General features: G+C 40.3%; 1 protein-coding gene across 2 annotated transcripts in view; it reads left to right on the top strand.

The window, feature by feature from the left end:
- The first annotated feature begins 3468 nt into the window (after window positions 1–3468).
- IGF2BP2 (insulin like growth factor 2 mRNA binding protein 2) overlaps window positions 3469–22800 on the top strand; it is a 163287-nt gene continuing 143955 nt past the window's right edge. For both annotated transcript variants that reach the window (XM_012749810.3, XM_012749812.3), the window contains exons 1-2: window positions 3469–3728; window positions 5291–5351. In XM_012749810.3, coding sequence (XP_012605264.1) covers window positions 3551–3728; window positions 5291–5351 — 239 coding nt within the window. In that variant the 5' untranslated portion in view covers window positions 3469–3550. The remainder of the gene's footprint in view (window positions 3729–5290; window positions 5352–22800) is intronic.

The raw sequence follows: 22800 nt of genomic DNA on the forward strand, positions 1-22800 counted from the left end.
ACCATTATCAGTTGAGCCCAAAACATTTCCACTGTGGTTCTGTACATTTAAAAGGTTAAGGCCACCACAGTGATGCCATCAGAAGGTGCTTTGTTCACGGACAGTAATATTTTGTTCATGAAAATCCAAAAGGAAGTCTCAGTACCTCATGGGTTCTTTGTTAGGCAAAAATGTGTTTTTCAGGTGTGTTTCAAGCCCTCTGTATGACCATGAAGAAATTCTTTCGCTTTCCTGAATTTCAGTTTTCCTACTTGCAAAGTGGGATTAAGAAATCTTGTCCAGCTACTTTACCACTGTCCTGCCCAAAAGAATCACTGGGAAACCATGAAGATCTGTACTGCCTTTCAAACTCTTGAGGAAAAGGCATATCCATGCTTTAAAAAATAATAATCTACTATAACAGTTTCTGTAAATTCTTGACTTCCATTAAACATTCACAAAATATTGGCTTATTAGGCTTAAACTGAGTCCAGATCAGTCAAGATCTCCAAGTGATCTCCACGTCAGCCCCTGGGAAAAGATGAGCAGGGTAACTCAAGAGAAACAGGTAGAAAATAAGTTCTGCCAGGCAGGAGCAATGGCTTCTGGATTTCTGGCTTTACATTTGGAGCCTGTCTCCTATTGTCTTCAAAGGTCCTGTACCCTTTTCCTATCATGTGAAAAGGCAACTCTGTATTCTAAAATAAGGAACTGAGGTGCTGCAAACCTGTAGGTGAGGTGGAAAGGTGTCTTCCATCACACTTATAGTTCAAGTCCTCATTCTGCAGCACCACTGTTTACAAAACACCAGCAGGACAGAAGGCACAAAGTACAGGAAAGGGCAATTAGTTCTCTAAAAGTTTGAAAGTGACTGGTGAAAAGGATAAGGGTTCACCAGAGGCCACCTCTTCCAAGAATCCTCAGATTATATCTGCTGCTCACTAAAGCACCCATATTAAAACATTTTTGGTTTTATAGTAGGATCATGTGAAAAGACTCTACAACAAAAAAAGTTTTACAAACCTTTTGGAGAGGAATGAGGCCAACTTGTTTCTCTTTTACAACATGTAACTTCGAATGACTGTAAATACAATAAGCAAACATGCTGTCTTATAATACAAAGGTGACCATACCAATTGGGGCAGGTGCCTAAATAATCTAAAGATAGCTCCCAGTCTGCTGAGTTTTATGTACACATAAGTCATTTTCATTTGTGCTTCTCCACTACATTTTAGTAGGGAAGCATCCATACCTAGTTTATGTGTTAGTTTGGGGAATAATGGCAATGTTCATTCCCAACTCCTGGAACAGTAAAATCCAATTCCTTTTCTACAGAGAGCAAATATGTGTATAGTTGAGACAAAAGCCAGAATCCAAATAACTGCAAATATCTAGGTGAGAATGGACAATTATTTATGATCTCCTTCCTCAAAAGAAAGTATTGTAAAGCTCATGAATTCCTCGGGGAAAGAAAAGAAACAAGCATGAAGTGTGTGTCCTTTGTGTTTTCAACACACTACTCAGTTATCCTTCACGTAGCCCTCACAACAGCCCTGCAAAGACTGGTTGTTTTGTCTCCTTTTTATAGATCAAAACCTTAGGCTATGGGATGCTGGACATATCAGGAACAGCTGGGGGCAGAGAGGAAGTTCTGAGTCCTAAGCAGCTAAGCCTTCCATTGCAACAGTGTTTCACAGACAAGAATCACCTGGGAGTATTTGCAGAAAATATAAAATCCAGCAACCGCGTTCCCTCGACCCCCACTTCCCCCACTGGCCCCGTCAACAGGAAAGCTTGGACAAGATAATACTTCACGATCCAGCCTGGAGACCAGAACCTGTTCCACTCCTACATTTGTGGTTTCTTCACTAAGAGACACCACTCCCCACCTCCCCAAACGCCCTCACAAACCATGGACTCTCCACTCTCCTAAGGACTCCAGAAGTCCAGAGCTTGGAATCTTCTTCTGCCCCATTCACGTCTGAATCCTACCACTTTCCTATTTTCTCGTTCCTATAGATTTTCATTTCCTGGCTGAGAGCAGGCTCTAACCATCAGGCGACCAGCCGGCCCCGGAACTTGCAGCCCGCTCCAGTCTGTCTGGCTCCCTCCCGAGCCCCTCGGCTCCCGACTGCTCTCATCCCAACACTGCCTCTTCCGACGGTCACGTTGTTCCTCCGCTTGGAAGGACCTCGTTCCTCTCCGGGCCCTTCCCAAAGCTCAGGGAACTCCTACACAGCCTGCGCTCCTCTGCTTCCAGTCACCCTCGCCTCCCGCCACCCGGCTCTGGGACTGAACCGGGCCGCGCAGCCTTGCAGCGAGTATCCGTCCCCCCTGCCGCTGACCCAAGCGCTCCAGCTCCGCCGCAGCCCCTGCCCCTCCGCGTTCGCTCCCCACCCGCCACCTGGCTTTGCAGCGGCTGCCCGGGAAGCCCTCAGCATTTCCCAGAATAGAGAGCAGCTGCCAACGCCAGGCTGCAGCCCGCTGTGGGGTTCCGGGAGCGCGGGGTCTGGCAGAGGAGACAGGACTCTGCTCTGCCCTTCGCCTTCTCTCACGGGTTGGGAAACTGAGGCCCAGGTCCGGGAACAACTTCCCTGGCTGCACTGTCCGTCAGGGCCCGCCCAACTCCGGGCCCCAGGCGTCCCGACTCCCATCCGCGACCCTTCGACCACACGCGCCGCCCGGTCACCTCGGAGAGCGTGGCGGGGAGCGGGTCTCGGAGCTAGCGCACTGCCCGGGAACGCGCAGGGCGCAAGCCTCGGCCAAGTCGCCGCGAAAGTTGTTGTCTCCCAGCCTGCCCTCTCCTCTCACCTCCGGGACACACCTTCCCGTTCGCCCTGGCAGCCGCGCACTCACATCCGGTCCACCTTGCGCACACCCCTCTCCACGCTCCCTCGCAGCCCCTCTCTCTTCCACGCCTGCGACTCCCGGCCGCTCCCCCATACCCCCTCGCGCGCTCCCACCCGCGTCCGGGGCGCGTCTTCCCCGCCCCGCCGCTCGCCCGGCTTCAGCGACACGCCTGCCTGGGGTTCCGGCACCCGGAGCTCCAGCCCGGAGCCGCGACCCGCTTCCGCCCGCCAGGCGCGGGGCAGGAGCCCCGGCAGCCGCGCCAAGCGCTCGGAGCGCGGGGGGCGCGAGGCGAGGGGCGCAGTGGCGCGGGGCGGGGAGGGGGCGCTCTCTCGCTCACTCGGCTGCGCACACGCCCGTACAAACTCTCACACAGACACACGCGGGGTGCGCTGCCGCCGCCCGCCGCTGCTCCTCCTCCCGCCACCGCCTTGGGAGGGAGAGAGAGGAAGGCAGAGAGAGCGCTTTGTCCGTGCGCCGCCGCCCGGCCCGGGACTCTGCCCCGAGGAGGCAGCCGCGCCGAGTCCCCGCCTCCGCCTCTGCCCCCGGGCGGGCCGGGCAGGCCGCGGTGGGGGGAGCCAGGCTGAGGGTGGGGGTGGGTGGCGGGCGGGCGGAGGGCGGGGAGGGGGGGTGGAGGAGGAGGAGGAGAGACGAGGGCAGCGGAGGAGGCGAGGAGCGCCGGGTACCGGGCCGGGGGAGCCGCGGGCTCTCGGGGAAGAGACGGATGATGAACAAGCTTTACATCGGGAACCTGAGCCCCGCCGTCACCGCCGACGACCTCCGGCAGCTCTTCGGGGACAGGAAGCTGCCCCTGGCAGGACAGGTCTTGCTCAAGTCCGGCTACGCCTTCGTGGACTACCCCGACCAGAACTGGGCCATCCGCGCCATCGAGACCCTCTCGGGTGAGCACTCAGCGCTGCCCCCTCCCCCCGCCTCGCCCCGCTCGGGCCGGGACGGCGCCGGCAGGGAGGCCGAGCCCGGCGGGCGGCGCCCGGCGGCCGCTCCCGCGCCCGCACGCTCACTTCCACGCACCAGACCCTCAACTCTCGCCGCCGGCCCGCTCCCGGGACGGGCCGCTCCCCTCCCCCCACAGCTCCAGACTCACCCCTTGCCCTTGGGGCCGCAGCCATGGGCGCCCCCCGGGCCGCTCTGAGCGTCCCCGAGGCTTGCTTGCTCTTTGGGGACACCCCTGGTGCCCCGAGCTGCCCTCCGGAGCTCCCCCACCCCCACCTTTTGAGAGTCCCCTGTTACCCCCTTCCCTGACCTTCCTGTCACCCCCTTTGTCAGGGACCCCTTCCCTCAAATCCAGCATCTCCTCCTCCTGTCCCGGCCAGACCTTCCTCTTACCGTGCCTCGTGCCCAGGACCTCTCGCCCTCCGGCGTCCCCTGAGCCGCACTCTGCTTTCGAGCCCCCCTCCCCACCTCGCCGCACGGTCCCCCACTTTCTGCACCCCCTCGGGGCCACCCTGATGATCCCCTTCGAGGTCTCAGGGCTCCCCCAACCCCAGTCCTCGCACGATGGCACATCTCTCTCGGTCCTCTTCCGAACCTCAGTCCCTTCTCGCTGGTCTCTCAAGCGCTCCTATTTTTCTCTGAATTTTTTGTCCGATTTTATTGAGAAGAACTCGAGGCTGGGGGCTTTCCGCCGCCCGTCCCCCCGCCTCCTGCTCGGCCAGAAGCACCTTTTTACGAGGTGCCCTGTCTCAACTCGGTGGGGGCCGGGGTTGAGAACCGGGAAAGAGGCGACCGGGGGGCCCGCGAGCGCGCTGGAGCCCAGACGGGAGACGGAGAGCGACACACACACACACACTTGCGCGCGCGCGCACTCCCCAACTCTCTCCTGCACACGCACCGCTCGGAGCTGCGTTGGCCCCCGGGCTTGAGCCTGCGACCCCCGAACCCGGACCGAGGGGAGCCCCTTACCCACGGGCATGTGGAGTGGGGGCGGGGCGGCGGCGAGGCCAAGGTGACACCCAGAAGCGGGCAGGGACTGAGCTTTTGCCGCAGCGGACCCCGGGGGGCTTCGGCGCGCCTTCTCGGGGGACCGGGAGGAGAGTGCAGGGAGGGGAGCGCGGCGGAGCCTTCGGGTCCCGGGTTAGCGGAATGGGGAGGTGGGGGCCGGGAGAAGAGCGGGGCCGCGCCAGTCCTGCAGCTTGAGTTTCAAATGAGCTCATCCTTTCAAATTGGCGCCGCTCTTTATTAAATTTGTTTTTCCGGTAATGCCACCCACAGCTACACCTGGGGTCGGATCCGGGCTCGCACCCGTCCCACCTCGTCCTGAGACGCGGGGCGCCCACCTTTTCTTTACACTGGGAACCAAGTTCGCCCAGCTCGAGCCGAGTAGGAGACCCCTTGAGGGCGCCCGAAGGCGGAGCCGGAGCGTGGAGTTCTGTGCGTGCCCCTCCTAGACCCCCGCGGGTTTCATCTAAGGAAGGTTCTGAGTGCTTTAATTTCTGTTTTAAAGGTAAAGTGGAATTGCATGGGAAAATCATGGAAGTTGATTACTCAGTCTCTAAAAAGCTAAGGTAAATATACTTTGCTTAGTTTTTTTGTGATTGGGCTTGTACAAGTAAAAAACATACACAGTTTTGAAAACGTGCTCTTATAGTTTTAAAAAAGGCTTTTGTTTGTTTTATTTGTGGAGATGCATAGTTTTAAAAGTTACAGTTTTTACTTTCATTATATAAGGTGTTGACTGTAGTTGGAAAAATATCTGGTGCCTAATTGGGGGTCGGTGTGGCGAACGCTAGCTTGTTCAGTTCACTGGGACCATTTAACTTGTTTATCAAAAGTTACCTCCCACCCCGAGTCCCACCCCTACCTCCAGTAGAATGACAGCAAATGCTTGTCAAGACTTCCTGTGAGATGTTAAGAATAAATATTTACTCTGTCAGCTAAATTGCTTAACTAAACAGCGATTACTTACTTTTCATTTTTAGATAGTTTAATGTTGAATAATAAAATAATTCATCACGGGGTCAATATTTTGCATAGCATTCTAAAGAAGTGGGTTGTTTGGGTTGGATGGCAGATAAAAGCCGGATTTTTTGGTCACTGAGACTACTGAGTAATGTTTGTGAGCGTTTTGTTGTTGCTTGTAAGAAATGTTTGAGGCTAAACAAAGATTATTGTGAAATCTATAGTTATATTTAAGTGCACTGTTGTTAATGAAGGAGTAACAAGTTTTGTGGAGGTTGGATTTCTCCACAGTGATTTGCTAACATGAGAAATATCTATGAGGAGAGAATGAGAGAGAACATCTTTGTTTAAACTATATTGTGGACTTGAAATTTGGGCCCTTTATTACTCATTCTTCTGCTGTGTGTGGTAACTTAGTTTATATCCCATTCACATACATTTCTTCACTATTAGTCATTAAGTAGCTGAATTGGAGAGGCTAAGTGAAGTTTTTGATTTATTACCTTTACAATTTGTGATAGTCAATAGTGTGACCACTTGATTTTTGTGTGGTTTGAATAGATTTTAAAACAAACTACTCTAATTTTATAAATACTTAGATGTGTTGCTGAAGGGATTGTTAAAATTTGTGTGCACATTTCCAGATATATTTTAGTTTAAGCAACAGGATATCTTTTGTTTGTAAATGACTCTGTGGCATATCAGAAAACTGTTTAATACCTTTTTTAAAAAAAGAAGTAAGAATTATGATGTGCAGTTTCATGCACAATAATAAGCTAGTTCTTTCCTCTATTGGAAAAGATGTAATGTGTAACTAATTGGTTTTCAATAAAATATTCTCAGTTTGTATGCTTTTCTTTAAAATAATATTTTTTTTCTTAAGAAATGCAAGTCGAAGCTTGGTGATATTTATTGCAAGTTTACTCATCTCAACACTTGAAAATTTGAGTAATATAGTGAACAAGATTTGAAAGAACCACTCAAAATATTTGTACTATGTTTCTACAAATGTCTCATTCTGTTAGCTGTATAGTTGTGAATCCTTTTTGGGATTATAATTAGTAAAAATCACTAGAATTTTAACTTTCATTAGTTGATGTTTCATTGTTTCATGTTGCAATGTACATTGTTTAATTTTGCAATATAAGTGAAATGCTAATTTATTTAAAGTTATTAACATATAAATCTTACAAATGTACTACTTCTTAGCTTTTTTCTTTTCAAATGTAGAGATTATTTGTTATTAGCTGGAATGTCACTTAAATAATTTTGTTCTGTTTATATAAGAGTTCAGAATTAAAAGTATGTCCCAAGTTTTTAGTATAAATTAAATAAAGAGCAATCTAGGATTTATACAGCCCTATTAGTACATGATTTCTCTGAACATGTGGGCGATATGAAATACCCAGGAGGTAGATTAAAATGTGCTGTGTATGATTCACTACACTGAAGATGTTTAACATTCCAAATGTATGCATAAGCTGCTGCTGTAGAGGAGTTACATCATTTCTGATTGGATGGTTTTAATCTTTTTTCCTTTTCTTTATTAGTTTAAAATGCAGAAATTAGCTACTTGTACTGCAGGCTAAGGGAGAGATAGCTAATGACTGGTATTGTGTACTGAGATCAGACTCCTAGGATGAGGCAGCTGTATGTTCTTATGTACTGGACACCACCACGCTGGTAGCTTACAAAAACCAGGGTACTGTGACATTTGAAACTGAAGCTTTTATGTTATATGATGACTATTTTGGTGTTCTTTTGTTGTATTTCTGTGAAAATTCACAGGTTAGAAGTAAATTTGTCAGTGTTAAGTCAATTCTATATGTGGTTTTTGTGTTAGTGGAAGTGAAAATGTGAAGAAAACAATTCATCTTCATTGCTTGCTTACTTAAAAATCATTGAACAATTGAGTATTATTAATAGCTTTCTTTATATTGTACTGATTTCTCTGATTTCTCAAGAATCAGTTTTAATATCTACATCCCAAATAGATTTTTTTAAAGCTAATGATAGTTTGGGAGGAGATGTTTTTATTTGAAGTCATGAAATTATTGGCATGTTGTTTGCTTACCAATTGGATCTTTTGTTAAATATTCTAGCATCATTTTATATGTGCTATTATTGTAGACAGGCAACATACTGTTATTTTCTCAGGGTCATTCAGAAGTAGAAAACTATTCTTTTTGTCACACATGTTTCATTCTTATTAAATGCAAATTATTGTAATGTGAGCCATGCACAAAGCATTTATTTCTTTTATTTTCTAAGTTGGTTTCAGGCTCTATTGAATAAAAATATTTGGATTTTTTTTATATTCACATTTCTTGGTATGGTCAAAGGTTTATTAAAGAGAAAAACACTGGTAAGCTTTAAAGCACTGTTAAAAGTTGTGGGAACTTTTTTGATAGAAATTTCATTTTTGGTGTTGATGAAAGTTTACTTAAAAATTATGTATACACACATATTGCATAAATTGTTTTGAGCTAAGACATATGGTAACTTGAATATACTTTTGTATCTAAAGTTGAATGATTCTGTGAGAAACAAAACTTTGAAAAATGTAATTTCTGCCCACTTCTAGGAAGTAACTGAGTGGTGCTAGACAGTCTTCTACTGAGATGGTGTGAATACTATGAGGTAGTGTAGGAAAAAAGCTATGAATTTGTCTTTCATGAGTTAAAAATCACTAATTGTGTTCTCTCCAATGCAAATGAATTTGGTCTCCTATAGGAATGTTAAAGAAAACAGTATCTCAATTGTATTTTGCTTGTATGTACTACATTGTGTATAGTTGAATTAAATACCAAAAAGCAAAAAAAAAAAAAAAAAAAACCAAAAAAATACCCACCCAACCTCAAGCCCTCCCTGCAACAAAGGCTTTTGCTGCATTAATTTTTAATTTTCTAGAAACAGAAAACACTTTATTAGGTTAAAATCATATGGTAGCCTTCTTCTATTTTAAGAATTTGTTGAATTAGAAATTAATTCCTGAATTTAATTATATACATTTCATGTGTGGATATAATATATATTAATACAAAATGTATGATATCACACTTTGAGGTTACTTTTGATTTGGCTTTGGAATTGGACTTTTAGTTTTTCATTTTAAAAAAGGTTAATAATTTTTTTATATAGTTCTAGGTAATGCTATAGAGAATTACATTGTTGTGATCTCCAAGAGGTAAATATTAGAGTTAAAATAAAAACAATAAAGAAAAAATTACTTGATAATTTAGATGATGATGTAGGTTTAAAATTCTAGTTTGCATTTTTAAAAGACTGGTCATTTGGTATTTATTTAACTAAATATTCAAAACCAGTGAAATCTACAGATCAAAATAGACTTTATATTTTGCTTGATTTTCCAATTCACCAAATACGTATCAATTTTAAATTATAATATAAATTGTATTTAATGGCTAAAGAGCTGAACATTAATTCTTAAAGGTGATTTGATGATATGTAGTACATTTGCCAAACTGTCCTTTTCAATAATAATAATGTTTCCTTATACTTATGGCTGGGTATAAGATGACCAGTAAGAGATGGTCTAAGAGTTTTGGTTTTTATTATGTTAACCTGAGATTATCATTCAGTAGAAACAAGATTTCTGGTCATAGAATAACTAAAGAGAAAAAAAATTAAAAATATAGTAGAGAGAAGATGAGGGGAGATCAGTAATATTTGTACAAAAGCCTTTTATACATAATGATCTAAAGAGTAATATATGTTTTTTAAGAGGAAATGCTTTTAACTTTTAAAATATTTCTTTAAAAAGAAGTTAGAAGATTTAGAACTAATTGCATATCAAAATTAGCATTTCACTATTATTTTGAATAAACAAATGTGGCCTTTTTTTGGTGGAGGTTGCTCTAAATTTTCAAGTACTGGGTAGAGGAAATGTAAATGAAGTTGAATTGTGCATTAAAAGGATAGTAACTTGGGCACATTTACTAAAAGTCACAAAAGCTATGAAAACCAGATTTCTACAGGAACTATTTATATGTATTTGATACTTTTAAACTTTCTAAATACTTGCTGTCTACAGCTGAATCATTCTTCTGGGTCTATAATAAAACCCTCAAAAGTAAATGAGCAATTGGTCAGAGTTGTTAGAGGATATTATTTGAGCTGTTTCATCTCTCTGATTCAATGGGGTGTGTGCAAGTGTGTGTGTGTATTTTTTTGGTGGGGGGAGGACAGTAGTTTCAGACAGATGGTATCCAGAGGCAACAGGAGGAGACTTTTAATTGAGCAATAGTTGCTCTGGAATTTAGTATTGAAAAGGCTAATGAAAATCGCTAGGTGATTGAAACTTGTGGCAAAGGAAACAAGTGCAATGATATTTGCCTTGAGTGATGCATAAATCTTGTAGGTGGTTAACCTTGTTGTGAAAGCTAAGTTACAGGCACCTGCAGTGGCTTTTTCAGTGAGCATGATACTGAAAGGATCATCCAATGCAAAAACTACCCTCCTTCATTTTAATTTGGATGTTCCCTCTCATGAGTGATTCTATGAAGGCTTTGATGATCTAAAAGCCATTTTTTAAGTGTTAGGAAATTCAGAACTTGAATATGCATTTTCATTTGAAATTCTATGCTTTGAAAGGCAATATACTGTTTTGGATTGCACAACTACTCTGAATGAATCAATTTCATTAGGGGAAGCATAGTATTGAAATGTTTTTTTTGGAGGCTGTTAAGAAAGTTGAATTATAAATTTCAAAATATATTTTTAAAAATTATATTTAAACACTACTAAAGTGTCTTCAGTGTTCTTGTTGATGTTAGAGAGTAGTGGGGCATGGCAAAACCAATTTTTTAAAAATTTAGGCTCTAAAACTTTTAGTCAAAAGCATAATCTCTCAAAGGCTATGTTAACTTCTAAATTGAGGGATGGGAAAGTTCTGTGTAATAAAACATGCCCAAATAATTTATTAGTTAGTTTTTATCCTTACACTAAAATTCTAGTTCAGATTAGTTTGAGTAATGATTCAAAACATTATTATTGAACAAGTAATAGCAAATAAACAACAAACACCAATAAAGATAACAGTTTTCCTCCCATTTATCACCATTAAAACATTTTAAATCTTTTACTTTATAATTTGACTTCATGCTCACAAACTTATAATTTTCATTTGGTGGCATGGATTGTATGGGTTCTATTTTGGGCAGCAAAATTGCAGAGTGCTCAGAGCATTATTTTTAAGGTTTTACTTTTCCTGTTTTGATCATGGACTTTAGTCTGGTATCTCCATAAAATAGTGAAGAAAAATTATTTTCTTTTGCAGAAAATTTCCAATTCTGTTGCTTGGCTGCCAAAAAGGTGGGGAAATACAATAACTATTCCTTTAATTTGCTTTAGAGTTTGATGGCATATTCAGATAAAATAAGTAGACTAGTGAAAAATGGAAGCTTTTGCATTAATAGGAGGCAATCAAATCCAAAAACTAACCCCATTCCATCATTTAGTAGTTGTATGTCTCCTCCCCAAGCCTCTGGTTTTCACTAAATAATGAGTTTGCATTTTTGAGATATATTGTGTTTCTTTATTCCAGGCTTTTCTGATTATTTATCTGTTCTACACCTTATTTCTTAAAATGAGAACATTTAATTAGAATTTTCCCCTTCTGTTTACTATCAAGGATATTTCATAAATAAAGTAGGTATTTTAATAAGTCCAGTAAATGAAAATTAAAATTCTGATGCATTTTTAGAATTTCTAATATTTACTCATAAGAAATGTACCTAATGACCAGGAAAACTTCTATGAGACTATTGCTATAAGAAAGATATTTTCAGTTTTTTTTACTGTCATATAATTAATAAGTCCCCAAAATATGAATTTGCCTTAGTGGGCAGCTTGAATTTTATAATTTTTGTTTTAAATGTGATCAGAAAGTTTGTTTCATAACTCCCATGTGTTGATATGTAATACTAGTATGTAATACTAGTAGCATTATTCCAGGGAGATGTATTTTTATGTGCCTACATCTTATATTCATATAGTACTGTTGCTGTTCCAGCCTCTTCCACACATTATTTCATTCATTCCAAATAATAATTTTGTGAAGAAGATAGGAAAATTGATATTTTCCCTTTTTTCAGATAAAGGAACTTAGAGAAGTTTAATAATTTGCCTAAAGCCACATGACTATAAAGTAGTAGAGATAGAACCCAGATCTTCTGATTCTCACTCTAGTATACTTCACCTACTTTAATTTTTTTAATTAAAGAATTCAACTGAAAGTATTATAAGGTTCAAAGGGTGCTGTTGAAGAATGATGGAAATACACAAAAGTAGATTTGTGAATTGACATTTTGCAATGATCTTACATTGTCTGAATGATCTGTGCTTTGCTATAGTTTTTAGAAAAAAATAATTAGAAACAAACAGATGTAATTTTAAAAGCAGCATTATCTCTCCAGGCTTGCCCATAGACAAAAGTGGTGGTGTATATGTAAGCAGGTTATATTTTTTGTTGTTGTTACATTGTTTTTTTGCATTCCTTGTATTATGAAATAGGACATTGCCAAAACATACGTTTCTCTCAACATCTGAGCCACACAGATGAGGCAGTGAGGCGTAGCCCTGGTCAAGACTGTGTGCCATGTGGGAAATGAAAGTCTAGCTCAGGGAATTACTTGGGTGGGTTCTTCACAGGTTTCAGCCAGCTCACTGGGGGGAGGTCAGGACTGTGTTGTGGTTTCTTTCCCTGCTAGGAACTGCCATCTTTTCCTAGATTTGCCCCAGAGGTGGTATCTCTCTCTGCTTCACTTTCTGTACCAAATAAGGCCTTTGGCCTCTCTTGTGAGTATGGCATGAGTGTTAATAGGGACAGTATTCATAAAGTTTTCAGAGTTCTTTACTAATGATATAATCACTCAAATATACACTAAATAATTAAGGATGTGAAGTACAGTTCATTTCCCCTCAATTGTAAAACTTTTCCTGTGTTTATCCTCTTGTTTCTGTGAACTTTTGTGGACTATATGGTGGTGATGGGAAGGAGGGAGGAATTATCAAGAAAAAAAAAAAATAGGTGAAAGAAGATTATTTCTATCTCCCCGAGCATTTCTTCAAGTTAATACAGTTCAGAGTAGGGTATTGCATTTTCCATGGAATTCTGAATCCTATCTCCCAAAAGTAGAGAGGAAGAAAGGTAACTGATACTGAGTAGGTGCTATGTGCTATTGGACATAGGACTGGACTCGGCCTTCTAGGCCTTCTATTTTACCCTCCAACAGCCCAGAGAGAACCATATTTAATTCCTTTTATGGATAGGGCTGTGATGCTTCAATTTCCAAAATAATTCCTCCTTCCTGGTGACAAAAACTGTTTCAAAAAGGCAGTGGCCATGTTACCCCTTGCTGTCTTATCTAATTTGAATACAGCAACAGCACAATAAAGTAGGAAATTGTGATAAAGTGTACATAGGTTATAGAGTAACTTTGTATATTATTCCTCAGAATAAGATAATTTACATATATATAATAGATATGCTTAGAAAGGTAAGGGTCTGAAGTTCAGTTTATTTTTAATTTAGCATAATTGAAAAACAATGAAAAGTGTTATAATTTGAAGGAACTTTTTTTTAATTTCAGCATATTATGGGGGTACAAATGTTTAGGTTACGTGTGTTGCCTTTCCCTCCCCTTCCCCCCAGTAAAGGAACTTTCTTGAAGTAGTCCTATAGTAGAGACATTTGTAATTATATAAAGAGAAAAAGGTGTTTTTAAAAAAAATCATTGTGGTTGATGGTTAAAAAACATATATGTATATAAAAAACATATATGTATGCAATATGGGAGGAAGGTCTTTAATCTAGACCTTTGGCCCAGAGAACTTTTTTTCAAATCCTGAAAAAAAACCCTCAGGCTTTTTTGTTTAGGATCTAGAATGTTGCACAAACTTTGGAGTGCTTTCATTTTTATATGTATTTTTAAAAAATGCCTATGGTTTGGAGAAAGAAAATAATGGAATTTTTGCAAATTAGTTTTTATAAAATGGTTCATCTCATTAACATTAGAAAATTTAAAACCTTTCGACACATGAAAAAGTCAGTGAAAGTACAGGCAGTAGAAAGACTGATACGATCTTTTGGACACAATATGTAAGCATCTTACACACTTGTGACTATTTTTTTGTTTAGTGACAAAGGACTTAGGATAGTGACATAGGACTTTTGTTTAGTGACATAGGACTTAAGATATAGTCATATTACCTGTGAAATGAGATACATAAGAGATTGCTTCTAGAAAGAGAAGTGGTACTTTTTTGATAAGAATATACTTGTATGAAATTAATGCTATAAAATACTTTTCTTTGTCAAGAACCTCTGTGCTTAAGATATTACCAGAAAAGACATTTTTATTACTATGCTATATCTTTCTCTTTATTCTTTCTCTTTGAAAAACAAAGCAAAAAATTGAGCTCTGATTCTTAGAGAAATTCATGATATTTTGAAAAAGCACGTGTGAGGACAGGATATATAGTTTTTATTACTTGGAGACCTTTTACTTTAGTCTCTTCTGATCTTTGTGATTTTAACAATGCATACTTTGAAATCTCAGTGGATGTTTCTCTTCCTCATTATATGGATAAGCTTTTGAAGTGACATGTTTTGTGTCTTTTTATTTGAAAGAGATGTAGATGATGAAAGCAGTTTAACAGTGAAAAAGTGCAATTTAGCCTCTTCAATTATTAAGAAAGGGGGAAGGGAAGGAGGGAGGAGGGGAGGAAGGCAGTAGCTGTAGAAGCATAGGTGACTGAACCAAATCATGCAGCTCAAGCTTTCTCTCTCTATAATTCCAGGATACATAGGAAAGATTAGTTCTTGGTGATAGTGGGTGGAAGATAATAAGTGATTCCAGTGGTGACTGCAGGAATGGGAGGCTCACACAACTTGTTCTTTTCTTTGACATTTGAAAACTCTCTGAGTATGTGGTTGGCCTGCCCCACAAAAGGTTTTGCATTTCTTTCCCTAAGGCCCTGCACTGGCCACTTCCTCTTTCTCATTCTCCATCCCCTGTGCATTCCCCGTGGGGATGGCTGGAAAGGGCTGGCCACTGAGTGGTCCCTAGTGTGTAGGCCTGCCTGTAGCCACCTTGCCCTCGTGGGTTGAGGGTGGGGGATGCCGGGAGGCATGTGTGTGCTTGCTCAATGTGTTGGAATGTATGGGTTCTGTGGCATAGGCTTACTGGGAATGTGCAGCAGACACAGATTGCTTCAATGGTGTGGGGGTCAAACTTTGTAGGCTTTTGTAAGTGGTTGAAAATTTGGGAAGGTTACTGTTTTCCTCCTGAAGTGTAATTGTATTTATTCTTCGTAAAGGGAAAACATCTTCCTTCTTTATTTTTTAAACCACCGGAGAATAGAAAAAAATTTTGTGGATGCATAAATAATCTGGCCTTTCTCCTGGATCCAGCTACACTCTTTTCCCCTTTCTTGTCAATCTGATAGTGATGTCTTCAAGTCATGGACACTGAATTTGTAAACTAGGCCTTTTAAAATTCCTTGAGTTGTCCCACTGGGAAAGATGATGAAACCAAGGGTCTTTAGAAACCAAATTTTAAGCTCGGATATTTAAAAAATGTAGAATTTATTATCCCTTTTCAGGACTAGAGAACAAAATATTAGTTGCTTAATTAAATTTTTAGCTGCTTACTATTTTTTAAATTTTTACACATTTTTTTCTTAACAGAATATTGGAAATGACAAAGGTTCTGGTTGCTCAATTATTTGGATTAAAGAAGACAGGGATTCAGGTTTGTAAAGTAGATAAGTTGAAAAGGCATATTGTTTTAAGAGTTATAAAGGACCAGGAGCAAGTGGTTGGTTTTAATGTAATTATTTCTACATCGTGAGAATTTTACCAGGGAAGAGTTAGCTCTTTGGTTCATTGATTTGTGTATTAATGGTTTGATGTGTGTGTGTCTATTTTTCAAAATATGGTTTCAAAGCAATAATTTAGATATTGAAATTGATTAGTGGCTTTAGTTCATATGTATTGATTGTGATCAAGGTGTTAATACATGTCTTAAGAATGTCTAGGCCACGGCCAGGTGAGGTGGCTCACACCTGTAATCTTAGCACTCTGAGAGGCTGAGGTGGGTGGATTGCTCGAAGTCAGGAGTTCGAAACCAGCCTGAACAAGAGCGAGACCCCATCTCTACTAAAAATAGAAACAAATTAATTGGCCAACTAAAAATATATAGAAAAAAATTAGCAGGACATGGTGGTGCATACCTGTAGTCCTAGCTACTTGGGAGGCTGAGGCAGAAGGATCACTTGAGCCCAGGAGTTTGAGGTTGCTGTGAGCTAAGGCTGATGGCATGGCACTCTAGCCTGGGCAACAGAGTGAGACTCTGCCTCAAAAAAAAAAAAAGAATTTCTAGGCCAAAGTCATATCTTTTATTCCCCCATGACAGTGTTTTTAACACTGTTCCACAGAGCTTTAGGATTCCAAGGAGGTATCAGATTTATGGAAAGAAGGGATGGATGTGTGTACATGGGAAACCCTGGCTACGCACTGTGCAGTCTTCATTCATTGTTGTTTTATATATAGTATTGGAGTTCAGTCTAGAATTTGGTTTAGGCATGAGGTTTGCTGCTTTAAGAAGTTTGTATCTATCCTATGCCAGTATGTAATTCTGAGTCTTGAGTCTGTTCCTTGCTTAGGAGCCTCAGCAGACTGAAAGCACTTTCTTGAGGAAGATTTAGACCCTGCCCTTGTTACTTCTGCATCTGCTTCCTGTGCAATGGCCCTCCATCTCCTGTCACTTTTACTTTAGTAAAAAATGTTTGCTTTGCCAATTGTATGCCAGATTACTAAATCTATGGATTTTTCTGTAATCAACCACATAGAACATTTGTCCGTCAGGAACTTTCCAGGGAGCTCATTGGCTAATGGTTGCACTCCAGCTCTTGACAGAGCCATCAGAGTCAACTGATGGGCATAGTGACATGGCATCCACTTGTTCATTGAGAACAAGTTTTTACTTCAAGATGTCTAAGCAGGTTGGCCTTCCTAACCCCTCTTTAAGAAGAGCAGCCCTCCTTTTATCTATTGTATATGTTGGGGTTCTGTGAACACAGGGGTGATCTTCAAAACATTTTCAACTAGGTAGAACGGATGCCCAACAAATCAGACCCAAGACATGAGCTAATGTACTCTAATACACACTTTCTCAGTAACAGTCTTGCATATGTGATTCTTGTTCAAAAACAGGATATTACTTTGAAACAATGAAAATGCTGTTCTTCAGTGGTTTCTTACTCTGTGCCCAAGGACTCTTGAGAAGTCCTGAAAGTCCTTGGAATTTGGCTTTTGTATTGTTTAAAGAGCCCCGTGGGGTTTCTAATGCCCAGACAGAGATAGACCCCACTCTGAGCTCTGCTCCCTGCCCCTGTGTTCTATCACTCTAGCTTTCCCCAGATTGGCCTTCAAAGATTGATGGTTTTGTTTCATACACCCAACTTTTGTAGTAAGATTGTTATAAAAGATCACCATGTTTTCAGGGGTCCCTGCTTAGGTGCCTGCAGGATTGATGTCTGCAGAGGACATGAGTAAGTGGTGGTAATGGGTCTTAGGGAGTGCAGGAGGGACAGCTGTCCATCAGCTCCAGCCAGCTGCTACCACTTGGAAATGTAGGGCCAATGTCCCCAAATCTGATTCTTCAAGAGAAGCTGGAAGTGAGAGTTCTTATGTTAAATCTCCAAAGTTTTAAATATTGGCAACAATTCAAAAATTTTTGGAGACACTGCTAGTATCAAAAAAGATACAGGTGTGGGTTGAATCTGTCTCGTAGGTTACCAGTTTGCAGTCTCTGCCACATGAAAATCTGCATCTTCTACCAAGTGTTGAAGACGCTGTCCATTATGTTTAGTGTCTCTTACACTTAAGCTTATCTCTGTGAGTGAGAGAGAAGAGTCCTTCTCTGGATAAACTGGATGAACTAGTATGTCTCTTATCTAATGATGATAGTTATTTAGAAACTCAAAATTAAATTAGGTCTCAGTTGCAGCAACTATCCTTCATCAAGTTTTGTGGAATATCTTCTCCTTTATAAAATACTCTATATTTTTAATCTTTGTGTCACGATCTTACTGTGTTTTCATTATGTTAAACCATCTAAAATCTTTTTGTAAATATAGAATGTACATAGGCTGAATTTGTGACAGTCTTACAAGTTTATGTATATAGTATTTCATAATACATGTTCATGGGAAAAAATAAGCCTCTATTTTCTTATAATTGGAGGAACAGGTTTCTACATCAATCTAAATTACACCCTCTCCAATTAAACACAAAGCCAACTATAGATAATGTTTTAAACCCTTTCCTAAGAAGATATGATTCTTATATGTCTGGCAAACATTTTAAACATAAGAGTTCTTTTGCCTGTTTCACATCTGAAATAAGGCAAATGGTTTTAAAAGAATAGAGTGTAACAGTAGGAAAATTCAGTGGTGAAAAATGGTGCTTTTAAATATGTTTGGAAAGTGTTTTGGTTATGGTTGTACTTTCTTTTATTTAAATTAGGGAAACTGAAGGTCTTTATAATAAATTTATGGGTACCGTAAATAATCATTCAGGCTAAACTAAATGAAAACTTCCAGTTGCCTAAGGAACCTTTTTAAAAAACACAATTTAAAAAAGCCAAAAACTACTCTGATAATTTGAATTAGCATTTAAAAAATGTATTAATATCTTTTTCTGTAATTTATGTGCATAATGAAATAACTCATTAGTCATCACTTTATAATGGTGAGGTAAAGCACTTGTCTTGGAGAACTTAAGCAAATCATCTATAGTAGAGCATAAAAGAGTGGCATAGGCCGGGTGGCTCACGCCTGTAATCCTAGCACTCTGGGAGGCTGAGGCGGGAGGATAGCTCGAGGTCAGGAGTTCGAAACCACCCTGAGCAAGAGTGAGACCCCGTCTCTACTATAAATAGAAAGAAATTAATTGGCCAACTAATATATACAGAAAAATTAGCCAGGCATGGTGGTGCATGCCTGTAGTCCCAGCTACTCGGGAGGCTGAGGCAAAAGGATTGCTTGAGCCCAGGAGCTTGAGGTTGCTGTGAGCTAGGCTGACGCCATGGCACTCACTCTAGCCTGGGCAACAAAGCAAGACTCTGTCTCAAAAAAAAAAAAAAAAAAAAAGAGTGGCCTATAGGGATCTGGGAATTCAGGATTTTATTTGGCTCTCCTCAATTGTGATGGATCCAAATGGTTCCACAAAAATAGCCGACTCCATTTTTTGGATTGGTCTTTTGAACTTTTGAAATTTGAAGTTTCATGAGCACTGGGTCTTGTCTTGTTTTTTATTTCTGCAGCTGTATCTTGAATGCCTTGAATAATGGACGTGGCCGCTCATTAAATATTTTTGAATAAATTACTCACAATTGAAGCCATAATAAGATATTAATAATTTACTCTTATTTCTTCCCCTGTTGTTCTCTTACTTTTCTTCCTTGTTTTCAAACTGGATGGGGAAAAAATAGTGGTTAAAAGATTTTGTTCTTTTATGAATGGCTTTTTCAAATGTTTGACTGAATCTTTGGCCTAAGTAGAATAAAATCTCTTCATGGGCATTTTAGATATGAAGGCTCTTTAAAACCTAAGGTGGGTTGCAAAGAGCAATTGCACAAAGGTGCAAAATGAAAATTGGAAAGCAGAATTTTAAATTTGATGGAAGCAGAATAGGTTTGCAAATCAGTCTTTCTTTTTTTTTTTTAAATAAAGTAAGGATAGGTTAATTTTTAGAATTATAAGATGCAGTATGAGTACATGAAAATGCAAATTCCCCCATGGATATTTCTCTGTGAAACCCAAATTGCATTAAAAATATACTGGGAATCACAGAAGAAAAACCTACTTGGAAAAAAAAAACAAACACCAAAACAGCCATTCTCATATTGCAATATAACAGATGGATACAAGGATTGTTGGGGAAATATGATTGAGGAATTAATGAGATGTGGCTCATAAGACCGTTATTTTATTGTATAACCCCCTGTATTACTATATTAAAGACAAAAACAGGAGTTTGCAGGGTTTTGCCCTGAAGGAATGTGTGAACTCAATGGTTCACTTATTAGAGGCTGCTATCATGGGAGAGCTCTCAAATCTCTGGTAGGGATGTTTTACAGGAAGGCTTCCCGGCATCTCAAAATCTGTGAGCTTCCCTGTGTCTTGAAAGACAAGACAAGGCAAATATGGCCCACAGGATGGGAGCTGGAGACAATGAGTGCACTTTGCCCAGAGATGTGCCCCGGTGTTATAAACAACCTGTTTATTAGAGATGAGCTTCCTGCTCTCTCCTGTCTATCTACCTTTAAGTCCACCATAACTAATCAAAGAAATATTGAGTCACTATACCTCTTTTGTTTTACCTCTGTTAATTGACAACTACCTCTTAAAACTTAGAAGTTAGCCCCTGAAAGACTTTGTACCTGTTTGTCTACCTAGGCAGATTAGAAGCCCCTTGAGAGGACTTTTGACCCTAACCCACTACTGGTATCCCCTAGCAACTGCATTCCCTGATATGCAAATATGTTACCCTGACAACTGGTAATTGAAGTCTGTGATTATAAAAACCTGTATGAATCTAACCACATTGCTGGTGTTTATGGAGATGCGCCAGTCTCCTAGGTACTCCCTGCTGTGTTATATCTGATCTTTTTATATATATATATATATATATAACTATAAACTATAACTTAGTCTCTGTGTATTCTTTTATTTCTCTCTGTTGCCTATCAATTTCCTTATCCTCAGTGGTGACCCCTATCTTAGGGACTTGGCTCCGTCGGGAGAAGTAGTTAATCTCCTTGCGGGCCTGCCTCAAATACTCTTGCCCCGAAAAGAATCAAACTTAAGATATGTTTATATACAGTAAATTGGTTTGGTTTTTTTGTTGTTGTTTTTTTTCCCCCTAAGACAAGGTCTCATTCTGTTACCTAGGCTGGAGTGCAGTGGTATCATTATAGCTCACTGCAACCTCAAACTCCTAGTCTCCAGTGATCCTCCTGACAGCCTCCAAACTAGCTAGGACTACAGGTGTGCACCACCATGCCCAGCTAATTTTTCTATTTTTTGTAGAGTTGGGGTCTCACCGTGTTACCCAGGCTGGTCTTGAACTCCTCGCCTTAAGTGATCCTGCCCCCTCAACATCCCAAAGTGCTGGGATTATAGGCATGAGCCACCATGCTTGGCCTGTATATAGTAAATTAAGTGGATAGCAACTAAAGTTATGAAAAAAACCAGACAAATCCAACAGTGACATTTACCAGTGGACCAGGTAATACATACATAACCAAGGAAGTAACTGATTTTAAATCTTAATTGCAAAGCAAGATACTGTCAAATGCTCTGTATTAATAATCTGTTAGCAATTTAAAACAAACATTTATTATCTCACACATTTTCTTAGAGTCAGGACTATGGCAGCAGTTTAGCTGGGTTGTTTTGTCTGGCTCGTCATCTTTCAGGAGATTGAAGTCAAGCTGTCAGCTCAAATTGCAGTCATCTGAAGGCTCAGCTGTGGCTGGAAAATTAGCTACTAAGCTTACTCATGTGGTTGTTAGCCAGAGGCCCTAGTTCCTCACAACATGGGATTCTCTTAAGATTTGCTCACAACATGACAGCAGGCTTTCCCCCGAATAAAACAAGAGAGCAAGGAGGAGTGACACCACATTGCCTTTTACCACCCAGTCACTGAGTTACATGTCATTCTGCCTTAATTTTTTCAGTAGACTGAAGATGCTAAGTCTAGCCTGTACTCTGTGGGAAAGCATTACTTAAGAGGGTGAATACCAGGAGGTGAGGATCTTTGGGATCCATCTTGGTGTTCAGTTAAAGTCAATCAGAAAAAGTCAACAAATCATAGAGATCCTTACTTAGTTTGGGGCTTTAATTATAATTAGCCTCTTGGAGTAAAACTGGAATTTCTTGTAAAACAATAGTAATAATAATTACTGATTGCTGCATTCCTTTTATAATCCTTATTGAATTTTCACAACACCTTGTAGAATGAGGAAGACAGATATTACTATCCTCATTTCATAGATTAAGGAATGGAGGCCTACATTATTCAAAGTGCCTTAGGCAGGGTTACATTTTTAGTGTTCAACTTCAGTTTTCTTTTTCTTTTTCACCTCTTTCTGTTCTTTCCCCTCTGAAAAAGGATTTCAGTTACTTCACATTTAAAAAACACAACTTGTTCCCTTTTGTCTTATCTGAAAGAGCTGATTTTTAAATGCCTAATTGAAAATTTTAAAAAACTGTTCTAGTATCAATAAAGATGTTTGTCACTTTTCCGCCAGCAGTAAGAGTCCTTTTTGCTATTTTTGTAACTGGGTGAGGTCTGATTTCTCCAGAATTGTGCCATACTGTGGTTAGCCTTGGTCTACAAGAGGAAAATATATTTACCCTTCTTTAAATGATTGGTTTTCTAAGAAATATGCCATTTACTATACCAAATATGAGTAAATCTTTCTCAGGCAAAATGCAGTGGTGACTTTGATATCGGGCACAGCAAATTCTCTCCCCAGCTAAAAATACATTGCATCAGGCCCTCAGATCTTTGGTATTTACCTTTGTTATACATTAGAAAAATATTGCAAATGTTTCTAATGGTACATGAAACTTTTTTCTTGAAGGAATTTGATAGTGTTTTGTATTGTTTTTGATGCCAAGCATATCTGTGTTGATGTTGAGTGATTCATTCTTTGTGAGCATTTTGTCAAACTCATGCAAACCTCGACCTTGCCCATAGAATGTTCTAAATTACTTTGACTTCAGTCAAATGCAGTATATTAATAGTCATGTGTTTAAATTTTTACTGAATCTCATTGCTTTATTTGTATTACATATTCCCATAACCCATTTAACCTTTTCTCTTAAAGGTCCTGATAACATGATAGTTATGTGAAGTGAAAAGTTATTTTGGTTGTTTCCTTTTGAATATGTGTAGACTGAGGCTTAGGGAATCTTAGAGTCCTTTAGGAGTATTTGCTCTTTAGGATAGATAGATGC

This window comes from Microcebus murinus, chromosome 1, assembly GCF_040939455.1.
Source record: "Microcebus murinus isolate Inina chromosome 1, M.murinus_Inina_mat1.0, whole genome shotgun sequence".
Lineage (NCBI taxonomy): Eukaryota > Metazoa > Chordata > Mammalia > Primates > Cheirogaleidae > Microcebus > Microcebus murinus.